This window comes from Eriocheir sinensis, chromosome 3 (genome assembly GCF_024679095.1).
Source record: "Eriocheir sinensis breed Jianghai 21 chromosome 3, ASM2467909v1, whole genome shotgun sequence".
NCBI lineage: Eukaryota > Metazoa > Arthropoda > Malacostraca > Decapoda > Varunidae > Eriocheir > Eriocheir sinensis.
In genome coordinates, this window is record NC_066511.1 from 22,619,422 (window position 1) to 22,634,535 (window position 15,114).

General features: G+C 42.8%; 1 protein-coding gene across 1 annotated transcript; it reads left to right on the forward strand.

Annotated features, from left to right (window-relative positions):
* The first annotated feature begins 2,895 nt into the window (after positions 1-2,895).
* Positions 2,896-14,737, forward strand: LOC127006727 (uncharacterized). The gene is made up of 5 exons (XM_050876985.1): positions 2,896-3,180; positions 4,170-4,322; positions 4,682-4,830; positions 13,517-13,726; positions 13,859-14,737. Exons 1-4 carry the CDS (start codon positions 3,018-3,020, stop codon positions 13,658-13,660), a joined length of 609 nt encoding a protein of 202 aa, XP_050732942.1. The 5' UTR covers positions 2,896-3,017; the 3' UTR covers positions 13,661-13,726; positions 13,859-14,737.
* The last annotated feature ends 377 nt before the right edge of the window (positions 14,738-15,114 follow it).

A 15,114-nucleotide genomic window follows, 5' to 3' on the forward strand; every position in this document is an offset into this window, starting at 1 on the left:
CTCCTCATCGTGCAGCATCAGCAACACCACCACGTGGACTCGTGGAGCCGCCGCGCGGCGTGGAACAGCTGGGACAGAGTTCTCTCGAAAACGAGACGATGACCTCGAGGGCGACGACCCCCGCTCCGCCCCCTGTCTCTTACACTAGCTCCCCCTTTTTTTCTCCCCGACCGTTAAAGAGTCGAGATTAATAAAATCTCGAAATGAGTTCCAGAAATGGAACCCGTGCCTTCGGAATTAAGTCAGACAGCATGTGTACATTTCCGAGAGTTTTCACTTATTACAGTTTCTCTGAAGCATGAGGGAAAAAAAAAAGTAGAAAGAATCTCATCAAGACTGTTGTTGTCACGACACAGCAGCCGGGAACGCCAAGCAAACCGGGAACACGGATCAGACTGTACTGAAAAACGAAGTGTTGTATGAGTGTGTCGTTAAGGCTAATTGATGTTTGAAGGTCAGTTTGCCCTGATCGATTGACTGACTGATTATGTCAATAAATCAATTTTTTTTAATTCCCACTTTTAAAAGGAATGCCAAATTGGCAAAACATTAATGCCCTTTTAAATTCTTGTTGTCAGAAAGAGAGAGAGAGAGAGAGAGAGAGAGAGAGAGAGAGAGAGAGAGAGAGAGAGAGAGAGAGAGAGAGAGAGAGTGTGTGTGTGTGTGTGTGTGTCAGATGAATGGTCTTAGAGCCGTAGGTTCAGATGACTAATGAGATGTGATGTGCATTTGTTAGCAATGTACATACCAACATTTATCGGTAGAGCGTCATAAAGTAAACGCTTATTCTACACAAAATTATATCATTGACATTAGCTTTTACTTGAACTTGAAACACAATGTAACTTTCCTTTTCACTCACCAAACAGTAGGATTCCACGTATCTCTCAGTACATGACACCTATACACACCGGGGGTCATACTCTTAAAACCATTCGGCGCCCTATCTAACCCAAACCTTGCCATCGTTACATTTTCGAGTAATAATGATATAACTGTTGTACCCACGAGACTACCCAATGAAATATGTACACTGACAATAAAACGATAAACAAAAAAATCACCGTGGCTCTCTAGTAGGTTGTTTAAAGCTGAGCGGTCGGCGGGCGAGACCAGCACCAACAGCACCGGGTCAGCGGGACAGCAGCAGCAGCATGATAAAGGGGACGCGTGCATCACTGCCCACTCGCAACACCTCCCCTTCTCTTGCCGCTGACCTTGATCCTGTGTACCTGTTGATCTGGGAAGCTCCTTTGTTTTCGCCTACACTGCATTCAACTTGGTCAACCTTGCACCTCGAACACTTATATTACCACTATTCTACCACTACTACTACTACTACTACTACTACTACTACTACTATTACTACTTACGCTCGCCATTACTATTATTGTCACTATCTCCGGCACAATTGCTATCACCACGCCCACCACCATACCCCCGGTCCACCACCACCACCACCACTTGTCACCATTACCACCACTATCGCCACGAACAGAACAGGCAACAGCGACAAAGATGAGGGCGGAGATTTATTATAATGAGGTGGCGGCGGAAGCTGGTCATCTGTCTGTACCACATGAGAGAGAGAGAGAGAGAGAGAGAGAGAGAGAGCACACGGCTTAGCTTTCTTGGTTCGTCCGTCTCTCTCTCTCTCTCTCTCTCTCTCTCTCTCTCTCTCAACAAGTCACGAACTGCATATTAGCTCTTCTTCCCTTAATACGAAATTAAGTATGACGCGCGTCTCTCAACTTCTTCCTCCTTCAAAGAGTTTGCTCAGATGAGAGTAACTTACGGAAAATACTACAGCGTACAGAAGTGATGATATGTATTGTAACACCCAATAAAACGCAAAAGGGGAGCTGAGGGTCTAGTGCGCATCTAACATAACGGTGTGTGCAGTCATCCCACGAGAAACGCGTGCCAAAATTTGATGGAAGGCGAAGGATTTGGTCAGTGGTTCCCAAACTTTTCTAGACCGGCGCTGCCTTGGCTCCCAGGTGAATTCCTATACCCCCCCCCACACACACACACAAGCGAACACGCACCTCTTTCTCGGTATTTGTCATGCTGCAAATTGAAAACAAGATTATAAACAAATATATGGTTTACATGTATTTTAGCTTTGCCTTATGTTTGTGACATTGATGTCACTCAGATTTTGTAAACACAAAAAGTTAATTACTTATTATTATTAAATGCCACCCTACCCCCACCTACAGCTCCCTTTATCTACACTCCCCCCCCACACACACACACTCCCAGATCATTCCACCGCCCCCAGGTGGGCGGTACCGCTCACTTTGGGAACCACCAGCTGGATTAGATGAATCCTCTTGACCTTGGTCTTGGTTCGGGAGGTAGTCATTCCGTTTGGCAGCAACTACAACCTTTATAAAGGTTTGCTCTTTCTTAGTCATAATTCCAACTACATTTGGCCACTCTTCTATACGTGTGCTTTTTGATGAAGTGGTAGACCTTGACAAAATACACCGTTGATATTTTCATTATTGACACCAAACTGATGATTGCTGTGCGTCTTTATACTGGCAACTTCGGTGGTTATGTAACAGGCGAGGTGACTGTCGCACCTTAGCAGCAACAAGGAACTACGTAGATTATGACACAGTATAGCTGTCCTTTTATTTGATATTATTTGAATAGTCTCAAGGAAGTCAAAACACCAACAAAGAAAATCATCAAGACATCCTTACCTCTATCCATACACCCTATTTACATACGATTGTTGAATAGTGGCCCTTCAAGTGAAAAGGTTGCACACCCCTGCCCCATGCATTGCCGGAAACCAGTGTTGGCACCGTCACTACTAACCATGTTATCGCGGTGGGCGTGTACTCTTGTGACGCCTCCTGATAACAACGCATGATAAGATCCACCTACCTCGTGTTCCTTCCTCCGACTCCGACGCAATAGCCATGCACAGCCACCCTCCTGAGTCTAGGAGGCGAATCTGCAGCGTGTGACTGTGTTTTGAACCTCACTGACGCGGAGGTAACATGGCAAAAGCGGTGGTGTGGGTCCGGGTGGCCATGGTCCTCCTGGCGGGTCTCATCGCGTCCTGCAGCGCCTTAGAAATGGGTCCCAAGAAGGAGATACCCGACGACGCACTGTTTCAGGACCGTGCCGCCTTCTGCGAGGGCTGCTACGCCATGGTGCACGGTAGGCTATGCAGTACTCTTCTGCTTCCTCTTCCTCTTCCTCTCCTCCTCCGCCTGCTGGCAATCGTGTCCTTGCTCCCGAAGTTATTGTAGGAAAAACAAATCATGTCTTTTCTCTATTTTTTTTTTGTGTGTGTGTGTATTTCAACTCGAGCGTGGCGATCTCTTTGATATCCATGGAGGTGTGTGTCTCAATGAAAACATATTTTTGTAACGCTTCACGCTGTGGTGGTCATTCACAATTAATATTTAATAGCAAACACTTCACTATGCACATGTTATATTTCTGTTTCGTCCTTTTTGTCATTTCTCTATTTTCAAACATTCACCAATCTTTAGATGTCTTGAAAACGGTCAAAATACGTGGAAATTTCACCTGTTCGATTTATTTAGTTTATTCTTTCGATGTCTTTAGTATTTTTTTTTTCTACAACAAAGGAGACAGCTCAAGGGTACAAAAAAAAGGAAACAATAATAAAGAAGCCCGCTACTCGCTGCTCCTAAAAAAAAAAATATCAAAAGAGGTGGCCGAAAGCGAGGTCAATTTCAGGATAATCAAATGTGAAAAAATAGCAAATCTAACAAAAAAAAAATACTATTGAATACCACTGATTCTCCATGGCTGCATCGTGTGTACCATCTCGACTGTTTGATACACGAAACATCTTCCCTCTTCATTCAGTTATTCCCAAATTGATCAAAACGTGGAATGTACCCTCAGATGATATATTATTCCTCTTGTCGATATGGATAAGTTTGAAGCAAAAGTCAACACCCACCTGTTAACACACTAGGCGTTGCTTTTGTCCCCCCCCCCCCCCACACACACACACAAACTTTTTATTCCTTCTTACTTTACTGTCACTGTCTCTTTTATTTTTCATATCCATGTCTGCTCATTGAGGGGATTCTGTTTGAGTCTATATTATTTTTTCCCTTGATGCCCTTACATGACTTTCAATAATGAGTAATAATAGTTCTTATCCTCAGAGGTGGAGAAGTTGATGACGCTGTGGCAGAAGGAGAAGGGCTCGGTGGAGGACCACATAGACACAGCGCTCCACGCCGCCTGCAGCACCGACCGCCTCAGGACCTACGTGCTCTCGCCCCCTAAGATGATGCGACTCTGCTCAGGCATTCGAGGTGCGTGCAGCTGAGGCTCATGCACGCTCCTCCGGCCGGCTCTCATAACAAACATTTCCAAAGGCCTCGAAGGAAATTAATTTTGTTCTCATGAGTGTTTTTTTGTTCACATTCTTGATGCAGAAGCCTTGTCAAACTATCAATAGGCTCATACATCACACGGGCTTTTTTTTCTTCATTGTTGCGGGCTTTTTTATTGTATCCTTTTTTTTGTGCCCTTGTGCTGTCTCCTTTGCTGTAAAAAAAAAAATCATAAAGGCGATAAAGAAACAGATGATACGAATTCAACATACACATACACACACAAAAAAAAAATACACGTAATACTTACCTGACCTCCTGTGTCCGCTCTGCTTCAGCGCACTACATGGACGAGATCGGGCTGGCCATTCTCAGACACTACACCAGGAAGGAGACTCGAAGTGTGGACCATCTCTTCCAGGACATCTGCAGGAAGGCCATCCCCGCGTGTCCCAAAGGCCTCACCCCTATGACCGTGACCAGACAGGTGCGTCAGCTGATCATTTTACCTGTCCAGTTAGATACGCCTTGAATTTCCATTTGTCTCCATCTGTCTCTGTATATCACAAGCACCCAAAGATTCGAAAAGCGGTTCGGATCAATTCTCATTTCCCTTTCACTATATAGGTATGTATTTTTTTTACTCAAATTATTTCCCTTTAACTAGGTATTAATTTTTATTTTGTGTATCATGCTGTCTCTTTATTTCACCTGCTTACAAAGACATCAATCCTTAAGGTGTGCTTCTTTAAAACTGTTCTACCTCGCGTGTGTGTGTGTGTGTGTGTGTGTGTGTGTAATCAACTGTTCCCTTGTTGTCTACTCTTTAGCTTTCCATCTCATCCACAGAGCGCTGAAAAAAAAAAAATAGGGTAGCGATGATAGCAACACTCGTAAGCAATAACATAAACTGCTTCCCTAAATATGAAAAAAAAACCGGCCTCGTTATTAAAATGTTGCTTACCCACACATAAAAAAAAAGTGAATAAAGTGGTGCTGCTTGCTCTAATTAATTAACAACATTTACATCTGTACATTTGTCTTAAAAGCCGAGGCCAAGTCCCTGTGTCCGAGTCCCTCCTCTGTGAACCATCCTGCTTAATTTGTGTTCGGCAGCTCCTTGTCTCAACATTGCAAGGACCCATATTCCTAAACGTATCGGGCTCCCCATTATTGCTGACCACAGATGTTGCGCCGACTAAACGAAACTTTCCAACTTTTCCCATTACGACTATTCTCCAAGGCCATAGAGAAGGGTAACCAGGTTTTTATGGGTGATTTTCCGGTTCATCAGAATTGCAGAGGCCGTGTAAAACTATCACTAGGATCACAAAACAGTCCATAAAAATCCCAGCAATTTCTAGGAGAGGCTTTTCAAACGGGCGAACTGGGGTAGTGATACGGTTAAGAATACGGGCTTTTAAATCTACAGCCCTGTCTCTACAACAAATATACCTTAACTAAGAACAAGAAATGATCTCAAGGGAAGCTTCGGTCATTTCAAAACAACGAAGCACCTCTGAGTATCTTTAGAGTTTTATTAAGTCCCAAGTTCATGAAAAAATAGAAGTAATAAACAAGTAAGATCAAAGAATATAAGTAATGATTTGATTATATTATTGACTGGACCCTCCTCGCACGTACAAAAAATGGACTCGTGGTGAAGCTGTATCCAAGTGCTCTGCCCTGCTCTGGCTGCCCTTGACGTGAATGCCCGAACATTTTTTCCTCATTCTTCTCCTCTCTCTCTCTCTCTCTCTCTCTCTCTCTTTTAATCGGGACGCGCTCACAGTATCAAAAATTATTCCACCGAGGCGAGACGAGTTGCCAGATTCAGTTGTGACCCGTCCCAACTCAACCCAGCCTGACGGAGAGAGTTTTCACGAATCCGGTAACTCAATGCTTTCCTGCACGCATTGGTACGATTCTGAGATTACGCCAGATTTTTAAACGTCGTATTGATGGGAATTAACAACACTCAAGACTAGGTAAATATATAACTAGTGGTTGGTATTATAAGACACTTTCGCTCCTCATATTAACTATTTTTAAAGGTTAAAGAGGGAAGCAATCGAGTTCTAATGAGTGGTTCTTTGGGTCCATGGTACAGAAGAAGGGTCAGACTACCACCAGGGTCATAAAACTGCTTCTAGAAATGTCCAAAACTCCTACGAAAGCCTTGTCAATTAGGTGAACTTTGGGTACGGAATATTTAGTAATACGGCCCTAACGAAGGATGTTTTTACCTTGACTCGAGAGAACCCAACTAATCTCCTGTTCGGCTTTTGGAAATAGTTGATGTGAGAAGCAGAAGGAAGCGTTTGAGGATATATATATACCGACGATTGGACGAGGATGCTTTTTCGTGTACGTGTTTTGCGGGACTTTGCGTACTATTAGGCTACTATATATAACAATTATGTGGCTAGTTTGTTTTTGTACCATTTTTGGGGAACGGGGTTAGTTAGAAAGGCTGGATTTTCACAGAGTTGACTGACACACACTCAGTCTTAAAACGTTATATTAAAATGTCAACAAAATAAACTAACCACGCCTTGAGAAACGGATAAAAAAAGACATATCAGCCACATTATTGTTACTGAAGACTAGTGCAACGTTTGAGAGAGAGAGAGAGAGAGAGAGAGAGAGAGAGAGAGAGAGAGAGAGAGAGAGAGAGAGAAATGTCCTCCGTATTCTGCCCCAATACAGAGATACAGAAGAAAATGGCAAACAGGCGCAGATGGTTACAGTTCTAGACATGTCTTGAAACTACTCCCCGCTCGAACGTCTGCTGAGCCGTTTAGGAAGGAGGAAAATTAATGCTACTCCACCGCTGCGCTTCAACACAAAGAATGTCTCTGTACGTAGTCTAAACCGTTCTGGAGAGATATCTTATCTTATCCGTATCTCCTTAATGATGATGTCCTGCAATTTTACCTATGCTGTCGCCAGAGATGAGAGCCGGTAAGGAAATTAAAGGCTAAACTGATCGACCTTTTAGCTTACTTCTTCAGAGATTGGCGAACGAGAAGAGGAGTTTGATAGTTTGATAAGATGATGTCCTGTATACTGGCACCAGAGATGAGAGCCTGCGTATTACTTGACTTGGTGTATATAGACTTAGGAGCGAGGAACGAGGAAAATAATTGTCGATGCAGCACACGAAGACACTCTGAGCGCTGGCATTTGACTACGTGCTCAAACACCTGATTTCACTATGGTGGGGAGGTGGGGAGAAATGGAACACGTGCACGACCATCACTACCATAACATAGGACAGGCATTGGTATAACACGATACAAAAAGGCCATAGGTGGGGAGGTAGGGAGAAAGGGAACACTTGCACGACCACCACTACCATAACAGGACAGGCATTGGTATAACACGATACAAAAAGGCCATAGGTGGGGAGGTAGGGAGAAAGGGAACACTTGCACGACCACCACTACCATAACATAGGACAGGCATTGGTATAACACGATATAAAAAGGCCATAGGTGGGGAGGTGGGGAGAAAGGGAACACTTGCACGACCACCACTACCATAACATAGGACAGGCATTGGTATAATACGATATAAAAAAGGCCATATTCTTAATTAAACATTCCGACGACCAAGCACTCACGTTTTCGTATAGGAGTTGTAGGTATTTCTCTGGGGGAGGGATAGTTTTATGACCCTGGTGGTAGTTTGGCAAAGCTTATGTATACCATGAACGTGGAAAAACAAAACTCACGAGAATTCGATTAATTTCCTTCTCGGCCTTTGGAGAGAGTTGACGTGAGAGGCGGAAGGAAGCGTCTGAGAATGCCCACTATCAAGGTAATCAAGGTAGCTATTTTTACCTTGCCGACGATTTCTCCGAGGATGCATTTTCGTGTTTTGGAGGAATATGCGTACTATTAGGCTACCACATGACACCAAATCACACTATTAAGGGCAGAAAACGCTACCACATCACATGCACACAGGCTTTCGTATAGGATAAGTAGAATGTTGTTCGTTCACTTAATGAGAGTTTGTTGATGATAATGTGTTCTATAAGAGGGCATATGATTGTTTTGTGAGTTTTGCAGGCTTCCTTCACGTTTATTTAACCATAGACTACTTCCTCTAATGTATAAGAAAAAAATAGTCATACTTTCCTTACATCGAAGGCACAAAGGACCATATTCTTCAACGTTTCGGCGCAAAAGCACACACTTGACAAGGCTTTCGTGGAATTTCTGGGTGTTTCCTTGGGTACTTTTATGAACCTGGTGGTAGTTGGACCCTATTTCTGTACCATGAACCTAAAAAACACTCAAGACAACCCGATTTACCTCCTTACCAACCTCTTGAAGCAGTTGATGTGAAAGGCGGAAGCGTCTTCTAGAAAACGGACCAAAATAATTATATCATCAGCCAAACACCCTAGCATCATAGGAGCCTTCGTATGTAGGATATCGTCACCTTCGTAGACAAAGCTCCTAGGTCATTATTTTCTACTTTACAGGAAATCAGGAAAAGAACTGTCATTACCTCATTGGGCTCAAGATTTATAGGCAGAAATGAAAAGGCCAATTCTAGAACACTCAAACCCTGAATGATGAAGGCAACTGTACAAAAATGGGCGTCACATGTTGAAAAATTGATGTAAACAAAAATCTCGAAGTCGCTGAAAAATGACTTAGGCAGTTATTTTATGAGGGTGACGATATGTTCTAGGATGCTGTTAGCTCCTTACGTTCGTCATATGCCAAGGGGATACACCCACTGCTACAGGAAATGAAGCGCCGGACGTTCCTCGCAGCGAAGACACAACAATGCATCATCAGACGAGCTTTGTGTCTCTTGTTTGGGTTGGGGAAGAGCACAAACTTGACCCTTTGTGGCCGAGGGGAAATATTCGATCCACTGCCATTGACCCCCTTGGCTAGGAGTTCGGTCTTCAAATCAACCTGAAAACGTATCCTCATTTTATGTACAGAGCACCGTTGCCAGATTGTCGTACTCAGAGCATAGTATTTACCGGTTTCTGACGCCTAACTATTGCCAAGAAACATCAGGAATTAACTATTTTAACGATAATTATAAGTGAATCTCGTTATTGGGGTCCACGAGATAGTTTTTGGGTTGGAAGTCGGTAAATATAAGAGACTGAGTAAGACAATCTGGCAACGTTGGTATAGAGTTGAAGGTTTTGTGAGAAGGAAAACGTGTAGATGCAGTCAAACGTTTCTTGAAAGTTATGTATAAATGATAGCATGTAGCGCCTTTACGGAAATGTCATTATCTTCTTTGACAGGCGGAGAAAATCAATGTTGCTGTTCCGCTGTTTCTATATAGAGTTGAATGTGCAGGAGATACAGAGTCAAACGTTTCTTGAAGTTATGCATAAATTACAGCATGTAGTATTTCCATAAATCTCCCTATCTTCTTTGGCAGGCGGCTGTATCTTCGTCGTTATTTTTATGGAGAGCTGAACGTTTTGTGTACCATAGCAGGAAAAAAAAGAAACGTGTATTAGATGCAGAGTCAAACGTTTCTGAATGTGGAGAGAATCAACGTTACTGTGTCTTATCGTTATTTCTATGAAGAGTTGAACGTTTTGTGTAGTACTGCGGGAAGAAGAAAAACGTGTAGCAGACACAGAGATAAACGTTTCTTAAAGTTATGCGTAAATGATAGCATGTAGCCTTCAAGTAAATGTCACACCATCTTCTTTGACTGGCAGAAAATTGTTGTGTGTGTCGTTATCGATGCGGGAGCTCCATTGCTTCGAAATTAAAGTATAGGTTATAGACACGACTCGAGAACGTCAGTGATTCCTCAAGTCTGGGTGTGGCAAGTGTTCCTTCCTATCAACAAAGGAGAAAAGTGTCGGTCCCACCATGATTGGACTCGTGACCTTTTCTTGTATGTTGTTAAGTAAAAGTTGCACCTGTTGGGGGACGCTTCCTGCTAGTCAAACAACCCCCTGAAAGTTTTTGTTGACGCTAAACACAGAGATGGTAACGTGGTCCTCGTCAATAAGGAGTTGCGTTAGCCAGCCAGCCAGTCATCAGTCAGCATCCCTGTGACTCATACATATCGTACCTATTTCCTCGTCGCCGTGCCAAAGAGCGCAGGTTAAGTGAAATTCGATTGTCCTTATAGATATATCAACAATCTCCACTTTCTCCTTTTGTTCTAACACTGACTCTGTATTGCCCGTTTTACTGTACTTTCGGACGATCATAACATTTATTGATTGGGGGTTAGTATAGAAAGCACCTCCATTCTCCTTTGTTTATTTCTCTCCGACAATAAAATCAATCAGTTAGTCAATCAATCGGTCAATGAATGAATGAATGAATCAGTCAATCAGTCAATCAGTCAATCACTACTAGAAGTTTTGCAATACCACTCGACCTTGAAAATCACGCGGCTCGCTTGATCGGGGTGGAGCGGCAGGGAGCGGGCCGGCAGGGGTCGTCAGTGCCAGTGGCTGCGTGTGGCAACAGTGTCGAGCGGCACCCGAGGGACGCCGGTGGGGCCAGGCCAAGGCTGACGCTACACACTGCTTGTTCCTGTGAATAAAGACTCAACTCGCCCACAGAACAGGACTCGCCGCTCCCCTCTGACCTTTACTGCTCACCTGTCCATATCACAAGATTAAGTTTTATTCTATATTACAAAAAAATCTAAAACTCACTGTCACATGAATTCTCTCTCTCTCTCTCTCTCTCTCTCTCTCTCTCTCTCTCTCTCTCTCTCTCTCTCTCTCTCTCTCTCTCTCTCTCTCTCTCTCTCTCTCTCTCTCTCTCTCATTGTTGTCATCTCTGTGTGTGTGTGTGTGTGCTATTGAATGCGGCACCACGCACGCACTGCTCCACTCAGATCATACATATCCCCCTTTGCACCCACATGAAAACTTGTCGCCCTTTGGATTTCCCCTTCTCTGTAATATCAGTTTAGTGGACGCTGCTCCTCTCCCCTCCCTCAAATCCTTCTCCTCCTCCTCCTCCTCTCACTCTGCTTTGCCTGTTTTAGGAGGGTGGGTAGAGGCTGGCGGACATGGGAAATACTTTTTGTTTTTCGTTTGTTTAGCATCTCGAGATGGGGTAAAGTTGAACTGAAAATGGACGTCTTTAAGATATGTAAATGGACGCATCGGAGTCTTAAAAAAAACAAAAAACGATCGTATAATCACCCAAATTCCTTTCCTGCTCTTTTATTAAACAGACAAAGAGAGAAACTTCTATTGATTTTCAGAATGTTATTTATATATCTCTTCAGTCAATAATTACAGTTCAGTTTGTTATGACGTCAATTGAGGGGCTGTAAATAGTCTGCGACACATACACACACACACACACACACACACTTCGGCCTCAGCGGAATTCATAGAAATAGATCGTTGAGGTACACATTTCTGTTTGTACGTGTGTATGTATGTATGTATGTATGTTTGTATGTATGTATGTATGTTTGTATGTATGTATGTATGTATTTATGGATGGATGGATTAACAAATGTATGTACTATGAATAATGCATGCATGTATGTTTGCATGTATGTATATATGTATGTATGTATGTATGTATGTATGTATATAGTGCGTATGTATGTATCTATCTATTTATCTATCTGTCTATCTATCTATGTATACGTATGGACGGATGGAAAGGAGCGGAAAGGAAGAGCTACTATTCCACCAGGACGTGAGAAGGCGGGTTGCGTGATAGGTGGAACAAGGGGAGAGGAAGGCAGGCCGGGGAAGGGGCGGGGACGAGGGACACAAATCACATAAACAGGACCGCTGAATCTGATCTTGCGTGTCAGTCCCCGGAGGAAACGAGGCGAATGGGAGACGTCGCAGATCGAAACATTTAAACTTTTTTTTTCTCCAGACTTCCTTGTTTCTTAAAGTGACAGGAACAAGGAGCCAGACCGATAGTACTTACATTAGAAGAGTAGTAGCTCATACTGTTAAACTATATAGCTGAATCCTACAACACGATATATCCAGCGAATAGCCTACAATTTAAACCAGTATTTCTAAACATATCGGCACCTCGGTTTACCTGAAGTTCCTGTGCTTTTCATGGACTATTATATTGATCCCAGTGATAGTTTTACACGGCCTCTGCATCTTGAATGGGAAAAACTATATAGCTAAATCCTTCAATACAACTATGGTATATCCAGTGAATAGCCTATCCTCTGCGTCTTGAATGGGAAAAACTATATAGCTAAATCCTACAATACAACTATGATATATCCAGTGAATAGCCTATCCTCTGCATCTTGAATGGGAAAAACTATATAGCTAAATCCTACAATACAACTATGATATATCCAGTGAATAGCCTATCCTCTGCGTCTTGAATGGGAAAAACTATATAGCTAAATCCTACAATGCAACTATAATATATCCAGTGAATAGCCTATCCTCTGCATCTTGAGTGGAAAAAAAACTATATAGCTAAATCCTACAATGCAACTATAATATATCCAGTGAATAGCCTATAATTTAAACCAGTATTTTTTAGACATATCGCACCTCGGTTTACCTGTTTGAAAAGCCTCTCGTGCTTTTCATGGACTATTTCGTGATCCCAGTGATTGGTTTAAATGGCTTCTGCATCTTGAAAGGGATAATTCAACCATAAGAATCCGGTTAATTTTCTTTGTGGCCTTAGGATATAATCGTAATGGAAGACCGATACGTTTATAAATACCATGGGCCTATCAATAACTACACTGCTCACCCCATCCACAGTAACACCTTCATCACCACTCCAGTCATCACTACCAGCGCTAGAACATTCACTGACATCACCCTAACAGGACCAAAACCACTTCCTGTATTTACTTTTTTTTTTACAGCAAAGGAGACAGCAAAAGGGCGCACAAAAAAAGGAAACAATAAAAAAAAAAGCCCGCTACTCACTGCTCCTGTAAAGAATCCGAAGAGGTGGCCGAAAGAGCAGTCATTACGTGTATCATATCAATCATTCACGTGTTACAAATCAATAGCAAACTTAATCATCACTTTTACCCTCTTAGTTCATCTCTTCACCCTCGGTTGCCATGTAGTCCTGTTGCATCTTCCACTTTAGTTATTCTAAGTGTCTACCCCATAACAGAGCTGCACGTCTAATATGAGCTCCCCAAGGCCGCTAATCTACCCTCTATGAATGTTACAGGAGAGCAGAAAGAAGGCGGAAGAAGAGAAAGAGAAGGAAGCGAACACCCCAACAGCCCAGCAAGACGCGAAGGAAAAATCGACCCCGAAAAAAGATGGAACCAAAGGAAAGACAGCCGCTGAAAAGAAAAAGGACGAGTTATAAAAACCAACTGCAGAAATGAGGCGGCAAAGAAGGACACGAAGGCTCAAAACAGTTAGATTCAAAAAGGTGAAATTCGTCCCAGAAACAAGATGGAAAGAAGGAGGAGAGACAGAAAGAAAAAAAAAAAAGGAAGAACCAACTGCAGAAATGAGGCGGCAAAGAAGGACACGAAGGCTCAAAACAGTTAGATTCTATAAGGTGAAATTCGTCCAAAAAACAAGATGGAACCAAAGGAGAGACAGCCGCTGAAAGAAAAAGGACGAGTTAAAAGAACCAACTGCGGAAATAAGGCGGCAAAGAAGGACACAAAGGCTCAAAACAACTAGATTCAATAAGGTGAAATTCGTCCCAGAAACAAGATGGAGGAAAAGGAAAGTCGGTCACTGTGGAAAAAAAAAGGATACTTATACGAACCAACTGCGGAAAGAAGGCGGCAAAGAAGGACACAAACACTCAGACAGCCCTATAAGACACGAAGGAAAAACCGTCCCGGAAACCAGATGGGATAAAAAGAGAGGCAGCCACTAATGAGAAAAGGAACGAGTTATATAAGAACCAACAGCGGAAATACGTCGGCAATGGATAAGCAAGCTGACACAAAAAACGTCAGACAAGAACGAAAAAAAACCCGTCCCAGAAACAAGATCGGACACAAGAAAGGCAGCCATTGAAAGGAAAGAGGATGAGTTAGAAAAATCCACCGTAGAAATAAGGCAACAAAGGAGAAGAAGGAAACAAAGACTCAAAACAACTCGACCAGAATGAAAAACCGTACCAGAAAAAAATAAACGAAAGGAAATGAAGCCACTGAAAAGAAAAAAAGAAAAGAAAAGACGAGTTATGATAATGTGCGGTGTCGCGGGAGAAGAAGGAAACAAACACTCAAACAGCTGAAAGAAAACGAGGAAAAAAAAAATCCCAGAAACAAGATGGAACAAAAAGAAAAGGCAGAGGATAAGAAGGAAACAAGGACTTAAAAAAAACGTCCCAGATATAAGATGGAAAAAATAGACGTATACAGCCACAGAAGAAGAAGAAGAAGAAGAAGAAGAAGAAGAAGAAGAAGAAAAAAAAGAAGAGTTGCTGGTGCTGCTATCTTGCTAGTCCCAGCGACCAGGAATCATCATTTGTAGGGGAGGAGTGTACACTAGGTAGCCTTGCATACACCCGGCAGGTGGCTGGTTAGACTAGGCTATAGTGCTGTCGGTGTTGCTCGGCGGCGGCTGTTGCGTGCGTTGCTAGGCTTGATGGTGGATAGTGAAGAATGTGTGTGTGTGTGTGTGTGTGTGTGTGTTTCTTTACGGTACTGATTATGGTATGTGTGTGTCAGAAAGAGAGAGAGAGAGAGAGAGAGAGAGAACTTTGGTTAGCATCATAGGCATACTAACGGGGAGTGGAGGTAAGTTAAAAAAAAGAAAAGAGGAGGAGGAGGAGAAGGAGAGGAGGAGAAAATA

Bases quoted from the DNA above. Each gene is read 5' to 3' on its own strand.
- LOC127006727 (XM_050876985.1), top strand. From the start codon at position 3,018: ATGGCAAAAGCGGTGGTGTGGGTCCGGGTGGCCATGGTCCTCCTGGCG. The intron at 4,323-4,681 runs GTGCGTGCAGCT...GCTCTGCTTCAG, and splicing joins ACTCTGCTCAGGCATTCGAG to CGCACTACATGGACGAGATC. The intron at 4,831-13,516 runs GTGCGTCAGCTG...TGAATGTTACAG, and splicing joins CTATGACCGTGACCAGACAG to GAGAGCAGAAAGAAGGCGGA.